We start from the raw sequence: 24,279 nt of genomic DNA on the forward strand, positions 1-24,279 counted from the left end.
CTGAGATTTAAAGAGATTAGGGAGAAGAGTATAGAGTAAAATAATCGGATATGATGACCCGAACAACTCTACTGCTGAATCTTGATAAAGGAGTTCACAAAGTGTCATTTTATTTCTTCATTTTCCAACCTAACTTCTAACATTATTTCATGAAAATCTGACTCATCACCAAAGGAACAATGGTTTGCAGCAAGTTCCCAGAGTATTTATTTTTTAGGATTAAGGAAAATTGTTTAGGATTTAGTTTCCAGGAAACTCCAAATAATTGCCATTTATTTAGCAAAATATAGTTTTTCACTAGGACAAATTACAAAGATACCTTCAAGTGGACTGTTCAGTTAATCCTTTTAAGATACGTACTTTGAAGTCATTCTAGAAACAGAAACTAGACTTCAATCCTTCAGTTGTACAGAAAAATATATTGTAAGTTGTCATAAAGCAAGAGTGACAACAAAAATCCCCAGCAGCAATAATTGGATCTTCCCAGGAGAGCATCAAGGCTTCCCACACTTTCCCTTACCATATGAATAGAGGTGAATTTCATTAAAATAAAGATAAAAGTTTTTGTGGTTTTGTTGTTGTTGTTGTTGTTTTTTGGTGAGGAAACCAAAGCTCCTTAATGACCAAAGCTTAATAGATATTGAATAGAAAAACACATTCCATTCCCATATCTTTCTTAAGATCTGGTCTGGGTAGGAAGGGTTCAGTTAGCTGGTATGTGAGTGAACGATAGGGTTTTTTTTGTTTTGTTTTGTTTTTTTAAAGGTAGTGGTGTCCAAGTTGATTCTTCCATCACTGAAGCCAAACTACAGTAGTTTTGCCAAAATCTGGCAATTTGAAGTGCAGAAAATATATTGTGGAAAAGCACTAAATCTTAATCTTACTAACTGCCATTTACTTCATGACCCTGAACAGCCATTGAACTTCATTCCTTTATTAACTTTAAGGGACAGGAAAGGGATCAAATAAATGGAAACTTCAAAAAGCACTGTGTGAACTACAAAACACCACAGCTAAGAAGCATAAAGGACTACAATTATTTAGACAATTCAGAGAAAAAAATGTAGTGTGAATCTTTTATTTTGACAAAACAAACTTTTACAAATTATACACTCTAAAACTACCAAAGTTTCACTTGTTTAAAAAATAAGACTAGCATCCTAGACTCCTAAGATTTCAGTCATGAATAAAATAGTACCAGATTTTCATTGTATAAACTAGCTGCATTTTATATACCATAAAGGTGAAGAGAACTGTGACCAAACATTCAATAGTTTCAAGTGTACCTATAAGAAACATGTGGACATACTTGGGTTTTCTATCACATTTTCATATCAACAAACATCTAAGTAACTGACATATATATTTCCATTAACAGCAGACACAACTCCACAAAATCAAGTTACACAAATCCTTTGCTTTTAATCATCTCAATTTGGAAATTGAAAAATAAGAAGAATGTAGAGTTTAAGTAGAAAAAAATGCTATACTTATTGCACACGAGCGCATCATGACAAATAATGCTAGAAGTAGTTTCCCTCAGGAATGATTTTTGAAAACTTAGATTTTATTGGAAAAGTTAAAAATCTTTAGTGTGAAAAGCAGGTTAAATGAAGTATTGACTCAATCTCTAAAGATCTAGTAAATTATAGATTTTGTGCAATTATTACTAATACACATGTTCTGAGATTAATATTGACTCCATTAGAACATTTAGAAGGTTCTGAAGTACCTATTTTTTATAGTTCTCTTTAGCTTTATATGTCAATGAAACGTAAGATTCCTCAGTGAGAAGTTATATAGCTTGTTCTGTACTAGATACAGGTAGTGTATAGGATTCCAAACAAGCGACCGTTTTTCACCTTCAAGGAACCTCTGTTTATACAAAATTGGACTGTTCTTACCCACATGTATGGATAAAGGTGCTTCTCAAATGTACATAGCCCATTTCCATAATCCTAAAACAAAAAGGCACACAAATGGATAATAGTTTACATATTTTATGTGAATATTTTTGATATGTCTTTAAACAAATTCAATTGCTTTCTAGAAAGGTGTGACAAACTTCGTACAAATTTCTCCCACTTGGGAAAGTAAAGATCTAGAACTCTCTAAACTCTGCAGTTCTGTGTGATTTATATATTGGTTCATTCACTCTGCAAGCTGTTAACTCACTCTTTAACCTTTATGGGCTGCAGATTCTTAGGTTTCAGCAGTTAGGAGACCAAAAAGACTAAGGGAGAAGGATTTGTTAGAATTAATCTCCCACAATGTTGTTTTGAATCTGTTACAAGTCAACTTAATATGCTTGTGAGTTAAATTCTACAATAATTATATAAACATTTACCCTAACAAATTTGAATGAAATATAATTAAGAACTACATTTAAACTCTGTAATTTTAATGAAAGGTATTTTTTCATTTATATACAAAATAATTCAATAGCCAGCAGCATTTAAATAAAGAAATGGTCCCATCTCTTCTCTTTTCCCCTTTTATAAAGTGCTATTTTTAACTGGGTAGATTTATTATCCAGCCTTTTAATAACTTCACTGTACATCTCTAACAGATTCAAGGAAACATTGGAAAATGGAAAGTCTTTAGTATTAGAAACATTTGCAAAATTGCTACAAAGCACAGACTATGAGTGTATTTTATTAGTAAAATAAAAGTGTACCTTATGTAAGAATCATTGATTTAATAATTACTTCACAGAAGCATAGGCTCATTAACATTTATGCCACTTTTTGCTAATCATCTAAACCAGAGACAGCTTCTGTAGGCAATTCACATCTAAGCATCATCAAATAGGGTAATGTCAAATAGAACCAATGGTTATATGATTCCTAGAATTAAAACTGGCCTTTTAGAATAGCAAAACAAATTAGTGAGAATCAGAACCAGAGGCAATGTTTAAGTAGAAGTACCATAGATTGTTAAGTGTTCTCTTTAAATAAAAACGTGTGTAGCTATTAATAAGGTACCTTAATACTGAGTGCACTGATACTAGATAGTTAAGAGGAAACCACAGTACAGATTACCTCAAAAATGAAGAATGTTGCCTATTTCTTTAGTTCAGTGATTAAAGTTGAAATTTCCTTTAAAAAAATAGTTGAGCACTATTTACGATACAAACAGGATACTATTTTCATTCACATTATTTTCTAAATAGTATTTTTGCTTTTCAACTTTGACTTGACCTTCAGTAGTATTTTAGCAGGTAAATGCAGTAAGTAAAAAACCAAAAATCAGGGCAGTATGTAGTTTTGTTCACATGTATAATTTCACTACAACTTGCATTTTTTTGTTGCTCTTGGAAGAGTAACCACTTTTAAAAATAGAAATATAAAAGTGCAATATTCCTTATTTTGCATGGCAGCCAGTATTGGTAAAATCAAAGGAACCCTCAATCATGCATTCTGTACACCCAATTTAAATACATTTTCAGTCCTCAGAAACAGGGACTCCAGGGCAGAGGGGTGGCATGGGGAAAAGGGGCCTAGGGCAAGGTTTGATGAAACCACCTGTAAACCTACTACAACCCAGAACGCTGTTCAAGGAATTCTTCCCACCCATTCAAACGCCCCAAGTGAGAATGCAGAATTTACCTTCTTTTCTAGTCTCAGTTTCTTGTACACTTGGTATTATATTTCCGAAGACCAATAAACCTAGTATTTTCTGAAAGAAATTATTTTTACCCAAATACATTGGACTTCGGCCTCAATTTGAAGGAGGATGAGTGTCCTTTAAGAGCCCGATCCTCCTCTTCCTCCTCCCCCTCCTCCTCCAGTGGCTGCTCCGGGTCTCTAAAAGAGGGTGTAGTGTGGATGATCTGAGTCCGAAAGCGTATTTTATTGAGTCTGGGTTTTATTCGTCCACTAGAGCTGCCAGGGGCCTTGCGACCTGGATCCTTCACTTTGCCTCCAGCCCATCCGTCGGTCAAGTGGTGGTGGTGGTGGTGGTGGTGGTGGTGGTGGTCTCCTCCATCCTCCAGGACGTGTGAGAGTTTGTAGGTGATGAGGTGTGAAGGGAGCACCTTGGATAGCCTCCAGCGCCCACCCCCGCCGCCTGCGGCACAGTCTCCATCGTCCTCGTCCAGGGCTCCCACGAGGTTCTTGATTTCCTCCGCGATGCTGGGGCTCAGATACTGGGAGGCCTTTCTCCCACTGTAGTCCCTGATGTCCACGTCTGCGTCGTAAGCCCCCACCAGCAACTTGACCACCTCCACGTGCCCGTGCATGGCAGCTAGGTGCAGGGCCGTGTAGCCTCCGCTCTTCCTGGCGTTTATGTTCACTGGCAGCTGGTGTTTGTTGGCGAAGTTGACCAGCATGGCCAGCAGCTCCTGCCTGCCATGTTTGGCGGCCCAGTGCAGGCAGGTGAAGCCGGTGATGAAGTCCCGCTTGGCCAGCAGGCCGGGCTCGCAAGTGAGCAGGCCTTCGAGGCTGTCCCACTTGCCGTCCGAGGCTGAAAGCATCCAGGCGTGTTCCAGAGGGTCCAGCGTCACCGAGCCCCCGCCGCTCTCCTCCTCCGCAGACGAAGAAGCGACAGATGCGCTGTCCGAGTCGCCCCCGCCCTTGCCGCGTCCTCCGCCAGAGGAGCTCCCGGGGCTGCTTCCCCCCGCACAGACGCTCCTCTTCAGCTGCGGGGAGCTGCCCATCACGAGGTCTCGGAGGCTCTGGCGGGGCGGCCTCGGTGTGCCGACTCCCCCGGGGGCGGTTCCCGCGTCCGTCTCCGCGCAGCCGTGGGGCGGGGGCGGGGGCGGGGGCGCGGGGTCCTCGCTGGGCCCGGGGCCCGGCCCCCGGGGGTGAGGCTGCGCGTCCCGCCGCGGGTGCCTGGGCCGGGCCCCGGCGCTCAGGGGTGGCCCGCTGCCGCTCTCGCGGTCCACGCCCGGCGGCCCCCCATCGCCCGGCCCGCCGCCCGGACGCGGGGACGCCTCGGGGGACGCCGCCTCGGAGCGCTGGCCGCCGTCCGGGACCTCCGGCGGGGCGCCGCGGCTGGCCTGGGGCTCTGCGGGCTCTGCGGGCTCTGCGGGCTCTGCGGTCCCCGCGGCGCGGGGCAGGTCCGGCGGGGCCCCCTCCAAGAACCTCTTCTTGAGGTGCACGAACTTGGAGCCGTCGGCAGGGTCGGTGCGCACCGTGGCCACGGCGTTCACCAGCTCCTTGAAGCGGGCGCGGGCGCGGGCGCGGGCGCGTTGCTCGGGGTCCCCGCCCAGGGCACCCCTGAAGCGCTGCACCAGCTCGGCGTGCGGGGCCCGCCCCCCGCGCTCCCGGAGGAAGCGCAGCACCGCTTCGACGCTCAGCTCCGCGGGCCCCTCCATCCCTGGCCACCCTGCTCGTCCGGCGGCGGAGGCTCAACCCGGCCCCATCTCCGTGGGCGGCTCACCCACCCACCGTCCAATCGGCCGGGCCCTAAGGCTCCGCGCCCGGACGTCCGCGGCGGGACGCGCCGCCGCCGCCGCCCGACTGGGGCCGCACCCCGGCCGGACACGCCCCCGCCCGCCCCGCCCCGCCCACTTCCGGTCCCCGCGCGGGCCGCCCGCCGCCTCACGCCCCGCGCCCGCCCCGCCCCCTTCCGGTCCCGCTCGCCGCTGCCCGCTGGCTGAGATTTGCTTCCTCCGGCGGCCCCGCGCCGGCCGTGGGGTTGCTGCTCTCTGAGACGTCGGCGGGCGCTCCCGGGGGAGGCTCGCGGCGCGCGCGCGGCGACTCGGCGCGGTTGTCGGCGCGCGTCCTGCCCGGCGGGGCCGCCGCCCCCCGGCTCTGCGCCCCCGCGTCTCGGAGGCCGCGGGGCTTGGCTCCTCCCCTTTCCCCGGACATTCCGCGCCGCCTCTCCCCCCGGCGGAGGCCCGCCCCGCCCGCCCCACCGGCCTCCGCCCCGCGGGTCCCACCCTCCCCGGCCCCCCTCTGCTCCCTCCGTGGTCGGGACGCTCGGCGCGCGGGCCCGGGGCTGAGCCCTCCGGCTCGGGACCATGGCCTCTGAGGTGGCGCGGCACCCGGTGAGTCCCCGCCGACCCCTCACGCCCCTCCGCGCCCCGCCTGCCCCTGCCCCTGCCCCTCCCCCAGCGCCCCGCCCCGCCCCGCCGGCCCGGCCCGGCCCGACTTCGCTTCCTCCGCCGAGGCTCGGGCCGCGCCCCTGCTTGCCCGCGCTCGGCTGCCCCTGCTCTGCCCCGCGGCCTGGCGCTGCCCAGTCCCTCCCGGGCCCCCCCGCCCCGGCGGACCCCGCGGGGTCCCTCCTCCTCCTCCTCCTCCTCCTCCTCCTCCCCCCCCGTCCGGCTGCAGCGCGGCCCGGTGAGCGCTCTGCCCGAGCGGACCCCTCGGGGAGCGGGCCCCCCCCCCCTCCTCCTCCTCCTCCTCCTCCTCCTCCTCCCGCAGCAGCGTGGCGGTCGGTGGCCGCCGGGAGCCGGGGCTCGGTCTGCAGTCCCCGGAGGGGTCGGCACGGCTTCCCCCGCTCCTCAGGGAGCGTGGTCCCTCCTGGTAACGGCCCTGGCCGCGCGGAGCCCTTGAGCGCAGTCGTACGCTCTCCCGGACCGCGCTTGCGGGGTCCAGCGTGTCCGCCGGTGGGATTCGGGTGTGTGTGTGTCCTTGGCGCCCTGACGTTAGCAGAACGTATGGGAGTGATGTGTTCAGTGTTTCATACTTGTACAACCGCTTACATGCATAGATTCCGTCGGTTCTCAAACTGTGGTCACAACTATTTTCATGACAATAGCAGCCAGGTACTTGCCCTTTTCGACCTCTTTCTAAGTAGACGTGGAGCTCTCCAGGGACTGCACGATGTGGAAGGACCTCGCTTCTCGGAGGGCTGATGTGTGTCCTTTACTTACTAATGCTGTAAATATTGCTGGTTCCACTCCAGGTTAGCGGGAGCTCTGTGGGGCCTGAGACCACAAGGATTGGGCACTCTTGCTGTAAGCACTCTTCCTAGATTAGTTTGGCCTGCAGGATGGAGCTGGGACTGCAGCCTGAGAGGTGAGAGGACCTGTGGAGGTCAGCGCAGTTGGTTTCCTCCTCGGTAGAGCCAGGACCAGGGTTTTTCCTCCTGATTCAGGCCAGGTCACTTTCTACTTTTGGCTCTCTCAGCCCCTCCCTCTGTTCACACTCTCTAAAATAAATAAAACCTTATATTTTTTTTAATGGGTCATAAGCTTAGATGTAAAACATAAACTATAAAACTATTAGGAAAAAACCTAGACTTATGCAGAGTTTGGAGAAATCCGTGTTTGGAGAAATCCGAGTGCTTGTGTCTGAACTGTGTTACACTTCTTTTGCGTGTGTGTAGGAGAGGAAAATGTGCTTCATACACGGATTCAGAGTAATCTGCAGAATTAGACCTGGGCAGAGTACTTCATCTAATTGGTGTTGGACCTTCTTGTTAAGCGCTGTGCTCATTTTGCAATAGCACGGCTACCTTTAATTGTAACCTTTTTATTTTGGGGTAATTGAGGATTCAGATGCAGTGGTGCAGTTGGTAAATAACAGGCATCCCCTGTAACCTTTATCCAGTTTTCTTCAGTAACAGCACCCTGCAAAACTGCACTACAAGAGCACAACCAAGACTTTGCCATTGATACCGTGGAGGAGAGAGAAGTTTCCATCACCACAGAGTTCCTCAGGTGGCCACTTAAACCACATTCACTTCATTTTTACCCGACATCCTCCGTAACCCCTGATAACCACTAATCTGTTTTTCATTCTATAATTTTCTCATTTCAAGAATGTTTATTTAATAATCACATAACCTTTGGGGATTGGATTTTTTTTCACGGAGCAAAATTCTCTGAAGAATTTCATCCAGGTGGTTGCATGTGTCATTAGTTTGCTCCTTTTAGTTGCTGAATAGTTTTCCATGAGATAGATGTACCACACTTTGTTTCAAAGACACCTAGTTGTCTCCATTGTTGGGCTACTATGAATAACATTGCTATAAACATTCCAGTACAGCTACAGGGAATGTAACACAAGTCTTCCTTTTTCTGGGATAAATGCCTAGGAGATAAGTTGCTGGGTCACATGGCAGTTACATGTTTAGTTTTGATGAGAAACTTAAAAACTATTTTCCAGAGTTTCTGTACCATTTTACATTCCCGTCAGCAATGTAGATGGGATCAGTCTCCCCATACCCTCATGAGCATTTAGTGTTCCTATTTTTTATTTAGACATTCAGATAGGTATGTATGTATGTGTGACCAGTATAGTGGTTTTAATTTGCATTTCCATTATGATTAATGATGCTAAGGATCATTTTATGGACTTGTCATCTGCATATTCTCTTCATCGAAATGTCTCTTCATTTCTTTAGCCCATTTACTAACTGGAATTTTTTATTGTTGATTTTAGAGGGTTTTTAAAATAGTTTTTTAAAATATTTTATTCATGAGAGACACAGAGAGTGAGGCAGAGACACAGGCAGAGGGAGAAGCAGGCTCCATGCAGGGACCCCGATGTGGGACTCCATCCCTGAACTCTGGGATCACACCTTGAGCCAAAGGCACATGCTCAACTGCTGAGCCACCCAGGTTTCCCGAGGGTTTCTTATTCTTTTTAAAAAATATGTCTGAATGCCAGTCCTTTCTTGATATGTAGTTTGCAAATGTTTTCTCTCAGTCTGTTTTTTTTCCCTCCATCCTCTTAAAAGACTCTTTTGCAGAGCAAAAGTTTTTAATTTTGACAAAATCTGTTTTAGCAGTTTTCCTCCCTATGGATTATACTTTTGGTTTGAAGTCTAAGAACTCTGCATAAGTCTAGGTTTTTTCCTAATAGTTTTATAGTTTATGTTTTACATCTAAGCTTATGACCCATTAAAAAAAAATAAGGTTTTATTTATTTTAGAGAGTGTGAACAGAGGGAGGGGCTGAGGGAGGGAAAGAGTCACAAGCAGACTCCCCACTGAGCTTGCTGTGGGGCTTTATTTCACCACTCTGATCATGACCTGAGCTGAAATGAAGTCAGACTTTTTTTTTTAAGATTATTTATTTATTCATTCATGAGAGACACACACGCACACACACATACACAGAGAGGCAGAGACACAGGCAGAGGGAGAAGCAGGCTCCATACGGGGAGCTCAACACAAGACTCAATCCCAGGACCCCAGAATCACACCCTGGGCTGAAGGCAGGCGCTAAACTGCTGAGCCACCCAGGGATCTCCTACTATTTTATTTTATTTTATTTTATTTTATTTTATTTTATTTATTTTTTATTTTATTTTTTATTTTATTTTATTTTATTTTATTTTTTTAAGATTTATTTATTTATTCATGAGAGACACAGATTTCTCATTTTGTTCATGTTGTCGTTGTACCTCCTTGTCCCAGGCCCCTGTACAGGGCTTTGGCAGTTACTTAGTGTGCCAGCAGTTTGCATCTGTTGCCACCATAAGCACTTAATTTGAACAGCCTTCTTAAGCCATACATTTATGCTGATGTCATGTTAGCTCTTCTCTACTGTGACATGGGTCTTTGAGATCATTTCTAGGGCTCTCTGTTTTGGGAGAAGATAGACTGTTTGTCATATAATAACAGAGATTCTGTTGCATAGAAAAGAAATATAATCTATCATTTCTATATAACTCTGAGAGCCAAAAGAACCTAATGCTGAATTGTAACTTGGAGAAAATATTTTAATCTCCTTTCGCATTTGCTTGTTTTGGTGTATACTTACTTTTTATTGCTGCTTACTAATATGTTGTCATAATCATCCTATCCTCAGATGTTCTAAGTTTTTGTTAGCTACTACTTTCCCATGTATTGATTACTTATGTTTAGTTAGAAAATTTTTTTATATCTTTGTGAATTATGTTTTTTTGTTAAGGTATAATTTAGTATAGTGAAATTTACACTTTTGTAGTATAAAGTTTTGAGAGTTTTGATGAACACAAACAGTTGTGTAACCACAACCACAAAGATGTAGAATAGTTCTATCACCATCCAACCCCATATTCCTTTGTGCTTCTTTGTAGTCCTCTTCCTTATCTCTGACAATCACTGGTCAGTTTTCTGCCCTTATTATTTTGTTTTTACCAGAGTGTCCTATGTATGGAGTTATCATAGCCTTTGAGCTGGCTTCTTTCACTGAATGGAATATCTTTGAGATTTGTCCATGTTGCATGATCCTTTTTATTGCTGAGTACTGTTCCATTGTATAGATGTGTCATAATTGAGTTTGTTCATTCTTTCTCCATCTGAGGAACATTTGGGCTGTTTCTAGTTTTAACAGTTTTGAATGAAGTTACTGGTTATATTCACATACAGGGTTATATGTCAATATATTTTTTCTTTTCATCTGGGTTGTTACCTAGGAGTAAGATTGCTGAGTAGAATGGTAGATGTGTATTTAATTTAAGAAACAAACAAATGTTTGTACCAATTTGCATTACTACCAGTAGTGACTGAGAGCCCTTGTTGCTTTGCATCTTTACAGGTGTTGTCAGTTTTTTTAAAAGTCATTTTGATAGGTATGTAGGGATATCTTGTGATTTATTTGGCTTTACCTAATGACTGATGATACTGAGCATCTTGTCATGTGCTTATTTGCCATCCTTATATTCCTGGTGAAATATATGTTCAAAACTTTTCCCATTTTTTAAATTATGTAATTATTGAGTTGTATAAGTTTTAAGTATATGTATATTTCTCATATAAGTCCTTTATGAGTAAATGACTTACAAATGTTTCATCAAAGTATGTGTCTTGTGGGGTGCCTGGGTAGCTCAGTTGTTGAGTGTCTGCCTTTGGCTCAGGGCGTGATCCTGGGGTCCTGGGATCGAGTTTTGCATCAGGCTTCCTGCAGGGAGCCTGCTTCTCCCTCTGCCTGTGTCTCTGCCTCTCTCTCTGTGTGTCTCTCATGAATAAATAAATAAAATCTTAAAAAAAAAGTATGTGTCTTGTATTTTTGTTCTCTTGATAGTGTTTTGAAGAGCAGAAGCTTTTTAATTTCAATTTATCATTTTTTCTTTTATGGATCACACTTTTGGTGTTGTAGCTAAGAAATTTTTGTCTAAGCTAAGGCCACAAGGTTTTAGGTCTACAATCTATTTTGAGTTAATTTTTGTGTATGGTACAAGGTTCCTTTTTTTTTTTTTTTTTTCCATATGAGAGTCCAGTTGTTCCAGCACCATTCTTTAAAAAGACTCTTTTCTCCATTTAATTGCATTTGCACCTTGTTGGAACTCTACCCCTCCCTCCTCCCCCCATTGCCCCTTTGACTGCTCTGGATCACATCACTCTGTTCTTTCAAAACATTGACCACACTCGGCTTTCTTTCTTTAGCTGCCTCCTCTCCACTAAGCTCTTAGAAAGGAGGAACTTATTTTTTATGGGACTGAGGATGGAAAGGGTATCCAGGCAGAGGGAATGATAGTTGTAAAGTGCCTGAGGGGGTGGAGCTTTGGCATGTCTGAAAACATGTCCAAAGGGAGGGCATCAAAATCAAGATGAAGCTGGAGAGAGGGATAGATGGTGGTCAAATCCTGCAGGGCCAGAGAGAGGCCATAGTACCAAAGGAGAGTATGGCCCGGGGCAGAAGGATTACCCTAGAGAAGAAAGGGCATCCTCACATATGATACTCCTCTTTATCAGTGTGGATAAAAAAAAAAAATAATACAAATTTCTTTTATTTATTGCCTTTGTCTTGTTCCACAGCTCCCTAGAGAGTTCCACCCACTGCTCTTCTTGGGTTAAGATGGATGAAGCCTTCCTTAGAATTTGTTATTTTAGTCAAAATAATAATATTTTAAAATTTTACATGTGATCAAACTTCTCCCAGAGGGGATCTGTGGAAACTGTGTTTCAAGGCTTCCTGTCATTAATGGACACCCTTTGTAGTATGAAACTTGGAGGTGTCATAGTTGACCATTTTATTCCTCCAGTAGTCCTCTTGACACATCCAGATCATTCTCCTCTCCTCCCTAAATAGTCTCCATTTTGACTCTCAGCTATCCTCAGGTGTGCTCACACCTGTCTTTGTTACCTTCATCTCCCTCTATGCCTGATGGTGTACCTACTGGCTCCATGTGATCTCCAGTATTAAACGTCTGGTAATTATGGTGACTTCAGTTTCCACATAGATTATCCTTTCAGTACCTTGCCTTTCAGTTTTTGGCCTCTTCTTCAATGATCTTATGTTCAGTCCCCTGCTTTCACCTCTCCTTGTGGTTAAAAACCTTGACCTTGTTATGACCAGTAAATTCAGCCCCTCCAGGCATTCTACTCTAACCATACCTGTTTGGTTGTGGAGTTTGCCTGGTTACTCCCCTGGGTACCAAGTCCCACAATTCTTTGACCGGATCTCCTGCTCCTACTTACTACCTTTTCCCTTCCCTCATATCCCCCATGCCCTCTCCTATTTTTGCCCAGCTGTTAAGTCCTTCCTCATAACATGTATAGTCATTTCCTTGCCTCAGTTCCATTCTTTGCTTCATCATTCTCCCCTGGCAAAAACCACACACACTATCCCTAGACTTCACTCTCCTTACAGCTGAATGAGATTGAGGGAAATCATGCTGAGTGGTCTCACTTAAACATCATGACCACTGAACTCTGGAGGCCTTGGTGCTGCCTGAAAATTGTACTGCATTTTCTTCATTAAATTATTTGCCCTCTAATTCTTCTAGATCAAGAGTTGGCAAACATTTTCTTTAAAGGGTCAAACAGTAACTATTTTCAGCTTTCTAAGCCGGATAGTTTTTGTCACAACTCTGCAGTTCTTGCTGTTGTGGCCTGAAAACAACCACACACAATACATAAAACAATGATAGTGACATACTCTCTCCTCCCCAAAAGGCTTTCTTTACATCTTCCAGGATTCCACACATTTCTGGATTTCTTTCATTCTCTTTGGCTGATCTTTCTCCATCACTTAGACTCCTTGCTCCTCTTTTTCCCAACCTTTAAATGTTGGAATTCCCTAAGGGGTCAATTCTGTGATCCTTTTTCTTTTCTAAATACCTTTGTTCTGTGGGTGATTTCATCTCTTCCCACAGCATTGATTACTAGCCATGTCCTGATGACTTCAGCATGTTTATTTGTGATCCAGAGATGCCTGCATTCTCATTTTGTCTATTCAGCTACCTACCTAGAACCTTCACTTAAGTGTCTAAAACGTATTTCCAATTTATTATGTTCCAAAAAGAACTCTGATCTTCCCCAGTCCTTCTCATTCTGTTGTCTTCCCAGTTCTAGTAAAATGTTGCTCAAGTCAAAAACTTTAAAACCATTCTCCATATCTCCTCACATCTTATATTGAACTTTCAGCAAATCCTATTGCTTCTGCTTTTGAAGTAGATCCAGAATTTAATCACATTTTACCTCTTCCACCAGTAGTATTCTGCCATGATCTCTTTTCCTGGATTAACACAGTTAGGATCTTAACCAGTCTATTTGTTTCTGTCTTGCCATTCTTCAGTCTACTTTCAACATAATAGCTGAAGCAAACTTTTTAATGCAAAAAGAAATATCTCTCGTATGCTAAAAACCCTTCAAAACCAGTCCTTACATAATTTGGCACTTCATTTCTCTGTGACTGCTCTGCATCTCCCTTCCAGCCCTCCAGCCACCAGCCAGGTTGGCCTCCTTGCTGTTCCTCATACACAAGAGCAACACTTGCCTTAGGATCTTTGAAATGGTTAATTCTCTGGTTAATTCTCTCCGCTTGGAATATGCTTCCTGCTCTGCTCCCTTAACTCCTTGAGGTCGAGACGATCACCTTTCTAGTTAGACCTTCCCTAACCACCCTGTTCAAAATGGCAACTCCTTGGGGCACCTGGCTGGCTCAGTCAGTAGAGCATGAAACTCTTGATCTTAGGGTTATGAGTTCAAGTCCCATGTTGGGTGTAGAGATTACATAAAAAAATAAAATCTTTAAAAACAAAACCAAAATGGCACCTCCTCTCCTGTACCACCTTCACATTTCCTGTTGCCTTCTCTTGCCTTGTTTTTCTTTATTACATGTGTTATTCTCTATTATCACAGCATATGCTTTATGCCTGTCTTCCCCTAACTAGAATGGAAGCTTCCTGGTAACCAGGACTTTTTTCTGTTTTGTTAAGTTATCCTTCCCCCGTACCCAGGACATTTCCTGGAACATAGTAGTCACTCAATACATATCTGTTGAACAGATGCATTTTTACAGATATTTGAAAAATACTTATATTCTTCTTTTAGCCTTTGTTAAATTCACATAGGTAATAATATTGATATCAAGAAAAAAAGGTAATATTCTCTTCCTTCCAAGAATCAGACTCTGTGTATGCTTGCTCCTATGCATAAATAACTTGCAAGTATGGTGTCAGTACAGTCTTAATGTCTCATTTTGCCATTTAATATCACATCATATTATTTCTCTTAATTTTCATAATTTCTTCCAATTTTTATAATAATATTCCCCATAGTATTTCAATGTAGATGTATACACAACTTTTTCCTTTTTTATTTAAACATTTCTTTTTCTGACTTACAAAAAATAGGATACTACCTTCTACACTGCAGCCTTTTCTGACTTACAAAAAATAGGATACTACCTTCTACATTGCAGCCTGTTATGGGTAATACATTCAGTCTAAAAAGTAAGCCTAAATGGCTGAGTAGGGCTAAATTTTTAGTGCTCTAAAATGTGGAAGAATTACCAGAATGGATGAATTCCAGTCGTAGAGAATCAATGGAAACTTCAAGAGAAATGGGACTTACCACTGTATTTATTTTTAATAATCATGTAAAAGTTACCCAAGATTAGTTATATACTTAAACTAAAGATTTGGGTGATTAGGTAGACTCTCCCTGAGAGATCCAGAGTGCCCATGGGAACCTTAAACTCTATTTGCAAAATTGCATCAAACCTGTGCTGATTTATCTCATTTTCTTTCCTGCCTCACAGTAATATCCACCAAATCACCTTAGGTCAAGACATCTGAAAGTGGGCAAGGCTTCACTCTAAGGCAGAATGGATGTCCAGCCCCCTGCTGCCCTGTCTATGCTCACCTCTTCTGTCCTTACACTTAACCTTAGGCCTCCTAATGGCTTAAATGATGAGCTTACTGCAGTTTTCCAGTCATTCCAAGTATACTTGCATGCTTTTGCACACATCAGTTCCTCTACTTTCTTTTCCCATTTGCTAGGAATATTTGGATTTCTCCTTCAAGTCTTTGCTCAAGCCTTCTCTTGGCAGTGTCTTCTCTGACCATGCAGGGTTCATTATACCCTGAGCTACTGTTGTGTCCTGTCTATAAGTTGAAGGACTATCTGTTCTTCACTGTACTAAAATTTAAATTGCAAAGATACTTGACTTACTCACCTTTCATCCTCAGTGCCTGAGGTTTGTTATTCTGTCCTGAAAATGGAAGGCCTTTTAGTAAGTATTCCGTGTATTTGTGGAACAAATGAAAAACTGTGTATTGATAGTCCTCACACTGATTCCTCAGTATTCTTTTTTTCCTCAGATATTCCTTGTCAGTTTTTTTTTTTAATTTTTATTTATTTATGGTAGTCACAGAGAGAGAGAGAGAGAGAGAGAGAGAGGCAGAGACATAGGCAGAGGGAGAAGCAGGCTCCATGCACCGGGAGCCTGACGTGGGATTTGATCCCGGGTCTCCAGGATCAGCGCCCTGGGCCAAAGGCAGGCGCTAAACCACTGCGCCACCCAGGGATCCCAATTTTAAGTTGTTTTAATGAGTTTCTTCTGCCTTCCTCCTTCTTCAGCTCCTTTTCTATTTGCTTTTCTTGGGTTAAATAAATGATTTTTGAAATATGATTGGCTTTTTTATCACCTAGTCTTCATGGAACATACCCCCTCTCCCAGAAATTTGAGCTGTCTACTTTTCATTAAATTAAGCCTTGAAATTTTGTTCCAAGAAGCCTTTTCACATCAACTAGCAGTTTTGTTGTGCCTTTCCTTACTTCCCTTTGTCTGAGCGTTCAGTTTCCATGACTCATTCTTCATTCTCCAACACATCACATACTTTTTCCTCATTGCCTGCTCATAGGTACACAGTCATAAAATTAAATTGAAAGAGACCTTAGAAGATCATTATTTTTGCTTCCCACTCAGCGCATGAATTGGCTGCCCAGTTGATGACTGTGTAACTGTTTGACATCCCGCACCCCACCCCACCCCCAGGGGGAGCAAGCCACTCACTCTTAGTCCTTCAGGAATTTCTCCTCGCTGTGTCAGATTGGTCTCTCTAGCCCATTCATGCATTCTGATTTTTCCCTTGGGGATGCATTTCTCTAAAACAGACTATAGATGTTTGAATATACTTTGCTGTCCCTTGATGGAGCAGTAGGCTAAAAGGATGTTGGGGAAAAGCCCAATTGCTTTGACTCACACAGTGTTAGAAAGTAATTTTTAGAAGGCTTAGAAACTTATATGTAAGACATAAAATCCTAAAAGAACTTGGAAAAAATTTAGATCCATTTTTTTAAACTTCAGGGTGTGAAAAAAAAATTTAAGCTTTACATTTATGAAAGAAACCATAAAGGAAAGGATTGATAGATTGGACTATTTGAAAATTGAAAAGGCCAATGACAAATCAGGAAAAGATATTTGTAATACCCATGACAAGCACAGAGTTATATCCAACAGCTTTTGTTAAGAGAAGCCAAAACAGGATACCCTGATGGGCAGATGGGGGGAAAACATGAACTGATGGTTTATGAAAATATGCTGAAAAAAAAGGTTAAAATACTGGACATCAAATTAAGATGCCAGTGTTTGCGTATCAAATTGACACTTAAACAGTGTTAATACCCTGTATTGATGACTATATAATGAAATGAACATACACGTTTTGTTTTTGTTTTTTTGTTTTTTTTTTTGAACAGACTGATTTTGGAAATGTAAGCAGGTATAGCCTTTTATTTTATTTTATTTTATTTTATTTTATTTTATTTTATTTTATTTTATTTTATTTTATTTTATTTTATTTATTTTCTTTGTAAATTTATTTTTTATTGGTGTTCAATTTGCCAACATATAGATATAGCCTTTTAAAGGGGCAGTTTGGCAATATGTTCATACCTTTGACCAGTGACTCTATATTTTAGGAATTTATCATGAGGAAATTATTAAATGTATGAGATGACTAATGCTTATACAGGTATGTCCCTTTGGATCCTCCAGGAAGTAGATGGTGAAGTTAAGAGTGTTAGAGGTAGATTAGGGGTAGTATAGGTAGGGAGTGGAGGTAATGCCTGTGAAAGAGAGGGGGGGAAGCAGGACTGGAAAGGAAAAGCCTTCAGGCTCTGATGCAGTTGGAGACAGTTATGAAAGGAAAGTAGCTGGGAAGCTAGAACCTGGTGGAAAGAGCCTCAGAGGCCATGCGGGTCTGGTAGAGCCTGGGCCAACCCAATAGAGAGCTCTCTGACTGCCTGTTAGGGCTGCCTACCTAGCACAGAAGGGGCGAGGCCCTGACGCCCTCACTGCTCAGTCCTGCACTAGGGGCTGCCAGGGAGGAGTGGTCTTGGGTGGAATACTGTACAGATGGTGAAGGCTCTGCAGCTGAAGGCTGTCAACTGCATTCTTTGTAACCAAAGGGCAAGTTCTTGCTAGAAGGGAGATCCAAGTAGCATACCACAAAAGGGAAGTTTGTTTGCAGTGTTATTAAAAAAATGACACAATTAGAAATGGTATTTTATCCTATAATAAACATAAAATCCTCCCATTTCTAATTAAAGGGAAGAAAATAATTTCAAAATAAGATTGCATTTAACAGAAGCCTGCTTCCGTTACAGTAAGCTTTTGTTAAGCTTGATACCCCAAACTCTTTATTACATGAACCACTATCAAGAATTTCCATGTCTTGATCTTTTGAGGCTGAATATTAGACTTTGTAGTTATCCTCTTTTTTATTTATTAGAGATGATGGTGACATTGAGGTGATATTTTGATGAGACTTGGACTACCCCAGGCTGAACTAAACAGAGACTTCACTGGGGGAGATCCAGGCAAGACACGCACAGTCTTACTGGTTTCAGTTGAATTCTTTCTTTTTTCCCTGGGTTCTAATTAAGCATCCACTTCTAGAATTAGGTAATGTTATTACCTGTTTGTAGGAAAATTATAGATCAGCAGTTTTTTTTTTTTTTTTAAGATTTTATTTATTTATTCATGAGAGACACACAAAGAGGCAGAGACACAGGCAGAGGGAGAAGCAGGCTCCCCACAGGAAGCCCGATGTGGGACTCCATCCCAGGACCCCAGGATCACACCTTGAGCCAAAGGCAGACGCTCAACTGCTGAGCCACCCAGGCGTCCCTAGATCAGCACTCTTTTTTTTTTTTAATTTTTAAATTTTTATTTATTTATGATAGTCACACAGAGAGAGAGAGGCAGAGACACAGGCAGAGGGAGAAGCAGGCTCCATGCACCGGGAACCCGACGTGGAATTCGATTCCGGATCTCCAGGATCGCGCCCTGGGCCAAAGGCAGGCGCTAAACCGCTGCGCCACCCAGGGATCCCTAGATCAGCACTCTTAAGTTTATTTTAAAGTTTCCTTAACCTGAAGATTTAATAAAATGATTTTATTTTATTATTATTATTTTTTTAATAAAATGATTTTAAATAACGAATTTGTGGAATCTTTCAAAGTACTATTTTAAACCAAAGAACTCTGTCTTCTTGAAACCCATGAAATAGGCCCAGGTAATTATTTTGACTACCCTCTGCTTTTCATTCCTTTTTTTTTTTTTCCCCTAAAGAACCCCAGGAAACACCAGGGAACAATTAGAAAATTTTGGTTCTATTTCTTGGGTTAATTTTATAAAGAAAAAAATTGTGGGACAGAAAAGTTAAAATGAAGCTATGGTAAAGCTAAGTCACTTTTCTGTTTCTCTAAGGCTCATTGTTATAGCTACAGAGAGGGGCAGTTTCAAGAATGTTTACAAGTAAGGAAACTTGTTATCTGAGGTCCTATTGTGAAAGAATCACCAAATGTTTCCCCATAATTGGCTGATAGGGAAAAGGTCATCTACTATATGTCTACCATAGGCTCCCAGAACAAACTGTGTGCTCCCCCTGTTGTATTGCACATACTCCCAAACTGAAATTTTGAAGAAGGTAAGAGTGCCCAGTCTTCCTCCAGCTACTCCAAAATGTTCTGACACTTTTTTATTCTATGATTCATTATAAATTACAAGTTAAATAATATGTGTTAGAGTTTGTCAGGAGTTAAAGGTACTGTTTACTTTTCCTTCTAGATAGTTTGTGTATAGATTTAAATATATATGTGTTTGTGTGTGATGTGTATATGTATTTAAAATGAAAACCGTCGAAAAAGCAAACTACATAATCTAGTGTAGGTGGCGATTTTGTTAGTTTTCCTTGGAATGAGAGTGGTCAATGAGTTTGTATTTCTCTGATATAAGTTCTTAAGATAAAGGGCTCTGTCTTACTCCCCCTGAGACCTCATTACCCAGCACAGTGATTTGCACATAGTAAGCGATCACTGATACTGCAGACTGGAATTCCACTTCCAATTTGTCTTATTTATTTATTTATTTATTTATTTATTTATTTATTATTTATCTATGATAGTCACACAGAGAGAAAGAGGCAGAGACACAGGCAGAGGGAGAAGCAGGTTCCATGCACCGGGAGCCCGACGTGGGATTCGATCCCGGGTCTCCAGGATCGCGCCCTGGGCCAAAGGCAGGCGCCAAACTGCTGCGCCACCCAGGGATCCCCAATTTGTCTTTTTTTAATTTCGGGTTTGCCACTAGAGGGACTTGCTCAGCTATTGTCCCCTTGTTATTTTGCCTTCAAAAATGTCTTGTTAATTTGTTAAAAACTTTATTCTAAAACTTGTTTGGAAATTCAACTAGTCAGGTAGTAGCAGTGCAAAAATTAAAAACTATTTTTAGGGATCCCTGGGTGGCGCAGCGGTTTAGCGCCTGCCTTTGGCCCAGCGCGCTATCCTGGAGACCCGGGATCGAATCCCATGTCGGGCTACCGGTGCGTGGGGCCTGCTTCTCCCTCTGCCTATGTCTCTGCCTCTCTCTCTCTTTCTCTCTCTCTGTGTAACTATCATAAATTAAAAAAAAAAAACTATTTTTAATACTTTTATGTGACTCATTCATACTTCCTGATCAAAACATTTATCCACAGAAATATTAAGTAGCTTTTTTTTGGCAGGTATTCAAAAACATATGAAATGAACAATTGCAAGCAGATCTTTGAAATGAACTTACATAAATGACAGAAATACAACCTAGGTTTTATTAGTCAAAATTTAATGATGAACTAGTATAAAACCTATCCTGTTTTTTAAGCAAATTTTACTTATCAACCACACTGCTTACTGAGCAAGTATTTAACAAAAATATGCTAGTCATTATATATAAAAACCATGGAGCTACTTTCTCACCATAATTTTTTGACATCAGAAAGTAGCACTGAGCATGAGATGTTCTTCTATTCTCTTACTTAGTTTATCTAAGGCAAGGCTGTGAACAGGGCCCTCAGTTATTTTCTGTGGCACTTACTTGCCTTTACCAACAGGTCAGATTCTTGAGATGGACACTTCAGAATTCCTCAGTGAGCTACTCATCTGTTTTCCCTAGTGTGTTTCTCTACCTCATTCATAACCTCATTCATTACTGCAGCAGGAGAGCAATGAACTCCCCCTCCCCCCACCAAACTCATATTCACTATTTACTTTTTCCAAATACTAAATTCTACCTCCCTCTTGTGGCTCAGGGATTTTTCTTTTTCTACCCTAAATGCCACCTTCTCTCTTGCTATATATGCCACTTTCCTGACTCATTGCAATATCATTGTCTTCTCTGAAAACTGTTCTGGCTTTTAATGATCTCTTTTTCTTCATCTCCGTAAGTACCACTGCTCTTTTCCCTCTGCTATCACTTTTCTTTTTTTTGGTTTTTGTTGTTTTTCTTTTTTTATTTTTTTTCCAGCTACTTCTGCTAGTTGGTGAGACTTATTGTTTGTGGGTTTATTTATTTATTTATTTTATTGAAGTTCGATTTGCCGACATACAGTATAACACCCAGTCCTCATCCCATCAAGTGTCCTCCTCAGTGCCCATCACCCAGTCAGTCACCCCATCCTCCCACCCACCTCCCCTTCCACTACCCCTTGTTCTTTTCCCAGAGTTAGGAGTCTCTCATGTTTTGTCACCCTCTCTGATTTTTTCCCACTCATTTTCTCTCCTTTCCCTTATAATCCCTTTCATTATTTCTTATATTACCCATATGAGTGAAACCAGAGGATGATTGTCCTCCTCCAATTGATGTTCTGGCATAGGAGAGGGACCTGAGCTACTGCATGCATGCTGCACAATGACTAGGGGCAAGGGAGCTGCCTGAGGGGAGGAAGATGAAGCACATATAGTTAAAAAACAAAACCTTAAGTCTATTTGATGTACATTGTGTCATTATGTATTTTTCACTTTTTTAAATTGTGAAAATACAGCCTGTACCTAAGTGTTAATCCTAAGGACATCTTCCAACTGACGAGTCATTTCATGTTGGAACAAGGTGTTCAGGGTAGCCCCGGTGGTGCAGCGGTTTAGCGCCGCCTGCAGCCCAGGGTGTGATCTTGGAGACCTGAGATCAAGTCCCACATCGGGCTCCTTGCATGGAGCCTGCTTCTCCCTCTGTCCGTGTCTGTGCCTCTCTCTCTCTCTGTTTCTCATGAATAAATACATAAAGAAATCTTTTTTTAAAAAAAAAGGAACAATGTGTTCAGTTAGCTATCTCTCTCTCTCTCTCTCTCTCTCTCTATATATATATATATATATATATAGCAATTAAGTCACAAGGCCAGCTTCAAAAGATTATATTACCCAGAACGTACAGAGAGAGGTTGTTGTCAGCATTCTGTAAAATCCAGGCATGATACATACCTGTGTATCTGTGACATTGCATCGCAATCCATGTGTGTGTATGGTTGGGGGCACTTTAGGGTGCCAAAACAGTCTTCTTTTGATGCAGTAGTAAAGTTCTCCCTTTCATCGTACATGTGATCAAAGCTGTTCATTGCAGCATAGTTTATTATAATTAAAGACTAGGGACTGCTTAAATAAAAATAGAGATCCACATATATTGTTGTATATAAAACAGAATACTGTACTACCAAAGGAATGAAGTAGATCTGTGTAATAGTGAAGCAGTCTCCATGAGAGATTAAGGGGAGAAACCACAATGCAGAGAAAGAGGCGACTACCATTTGTATAAATTCAGACACCTGCACACTCACAGGTACTCATACATGCATGATCTGACTCTGGAAGGATATGTAGGTCTGCTGAGGTACTAGTAAATCAAGGGTAGGAAAGGAACTTATTTTGCATTATTTTCTTACTGGCACTGTTTACATTTTTCTTACTACATCCATACTAATACTACTTTTTAAAAAAATGCCACATTTCCTTAGTATTTGTGTTACACTCAAAAGTATCAGTTTTTGAGGCAGGATTGCTTTGAAATTACCACTTCTCTTGTTCTTGTCTTCCTTCATTCCTCACTATTGCGAACATTCCCTTGGCTATTCAGGGTCTTTTCTGGTTCCACTGTAAATTTAGTCTTTTAAATAAAAGTAATGTTCTTTGTCTTCTTGGATGTAAAAGAGAGTTTACTCTTTTACAGTATTTTTGCATATGTGGGTAAGTATATTGATATATGTTATATGTTGAATATTATATTTACTTTTGCATATATTTATCCATCAAGAAAACCATGGTGTTAAGCATGAGTAAGTTGTATAGATTGCAAGTCAAAACTTGGTGTTAATGATAATACTGGAATTCCTTTTAATATAGACATATTATTTAGATATAGGGTTTTTTGGAGTAATATCTTTTAATTTTATTTTTCAGCTCTTTCAGTCTCACATGCCAACAAAAACAACTTGTCTGTCCTCACAAGTATCTGATGATGAACAGAAAGTGAGTATATCTTTTAAATAGATCTGTAATGTACTCTACACCCCTCTAGGATTTTTTTTTTAATTTTTATTTATTTATGATAGTCACAGAGAGAGAGAGAGAGAGAGAGAGAGAGAGAGAGGCAGAGACACAAGCAGAGGGAGAAGCAGGCTCCATGCACCAGGAGCCCGACGTGGGATTTGATCCTGGGTCTCCAGGATCGCGCCCTGGGCCAAAGGCAGGCGCCAAACCGCTGCGCCACCCAGGGATCCCCCCTCTAGGATTTTAAAATAACTATTCAGAGACCCGACAGACTTCTGTTTGTATCTTGAATGTAAATTAACTTTGATGTTGATTGAAATTACAAATCAATAATGGATTGAATAATCATTAAGTGTTTACGGTGTCTCTTTCCTATGGGACATAAAGCAAATTAATACTTTAACTGCTCCCACAGCATTGAGTAGGAAGACTAGCACTGCTTTTGCTGGGCATGCTTGCAGAACTTGGTGGATGGAGAGAATTCCTTTAATGACAGAGTGTAGGAAGTCCCTGAATGGCGCTGTCAGATGCTTTCCTGAGCGTGAGATCAGCCCTTAAAGGTTCTTCTAAGTGTGGCTGCATAGGAGGGAGGTTTTGGTAACTCATGTTAAAACTTACATTTTAAAGGGGAGTGAATTTAACTTGATGAAAAAGATGAGTTGATGATTCTTTAAATAGAAAATTGCAAATATAAGCATGGGTAATTTGGTAAGATGAAATAATTTTCTTTAGTTCTATGCCCATTAGGCCTCTTGTTTTTCCCTCTTCCTTCACACATGCTAAGGGCCCCAGTGTTTTGATAAATTGTAGTTTGACCACCAAACTACCATCCTTTTTATCTTTTTTCTCTCATTTGTAATAATAGCCTACCCTATCTTTATTTTATCACCTTGCAGACCTTTGGTATGACTCTTTATCTGCCTTCTAACACATTGCTTTGCTGAAAGTGCTGTCACAGTCACTAGTAATCCACTGAACGGTCATCGTTTAGTCCTCATTTTCTCTAGCCCCTCTTCTTCATTAAATTATAGTGACCACCACCACATTTTTAAAAAAGCCTTTCTTATTTCCATGATATTGAAATCTTACAGCTTTAGAACTAGAAGGGATTCTGTATGCTGTTTAGTTCAGCTTTTAGCTGATAAGCATGTGCTTATCAGGTAAAAACTCTGACATGTATTACTCTAATCTTCTTGAATACCTTCATGACTGGGAAGCATAGTTTTTCTTCACTTTCTTAATAATAAACAGAAGACTAAAAGGGATTCACAGAGTAGAAAAGAGAATATAATGTACTCGTTTTCTGTTGCCCCATAACAAATTGCCATGAATTTAGCTTCTTAAAATAACACCTCTTTATTAGCTCATAGT

The 24,279-nt window shown here is 41.9% G+C and overlaps 2 protein-coding genes across 14 annotated transcripts in view; one reads left to right on the plus strand and one right to left on the minus strand.

The window, feature by feature from the left end:
• Positions 1-1,062: 1,062 nt before the first annotated feature.
• SOWAHC (sosondowah ankyrin repeat domain family member C) lies at positions 1,063-5,472 on the minus strand. The gene has a single exon (XM_077914824.1). The coding sequence runs from the start codon at positions 5,315-5,317 to the stop codon at positions 3,695-3,697; it is 1,623 nt and encodes a 540-aa protein (XP_077770950.1). The 5' UTR covers positions 5,318-5,472; the 3' UTR covers positions 1,063-3,694.
• A 363-nt stretch (positions 5,473-5,835) lies between these two features.
• SEPTIN10 (septin 10) overlaps positions 5,836-24,279 on the plus strand; it is a 57,106-nt gene continuing 38,662 nt past the window's right edge. For 3 of the 13 annotated variants that reach the window (XM_077914833.1, XM_077914834.1, XM_077914832.1), the window contains exons 1-2: positions 6,693-6,712; positions 22,819-22,887. In XM_077914833.1, coding sequence (XP_077770959.1) covers positions 22,834-22,887 — 54 coding nt within the window. In that variant the 5' untranslated portion in view covers positions 6,693-6,712; positions 22,819-22,833. Of the gene's footprint in view, positions 5,993-6,689; positions 6,713-6,852; positions 6,966-7,589; positions 7,610-22,818; positions 22,888-24,279 lie in introns of those variants that run through there. The other 10 variants (XR_013389240.1, XR_013389241.1, XM_077914836.1 and 7 more) reach the window with 7 other exon arrangements.

This window comes from Canis aureus, chromosome 11 (assembly GCF_053574225.1).
Source record: "Canis aureus isolate CA01 chromosome 11, VMU_Caureus_v.1.0, whole genome shotgun sequence".
Taxonomy (NCBI): Eukaryota; Metazoa; Chordata; class Mammalia; order Carnivora; family Canidae; genus Canis; species Canis aureus.

Coding starts and splice junctions, on each gene's coding strand:
- SOWAHC (XM_077914824.1), bottom strand. CDS start 5,317: ATGGAGGGGCCCGCGGAGCTGAGCGTCGAAGCGGTGCTGCGCTTCCTC.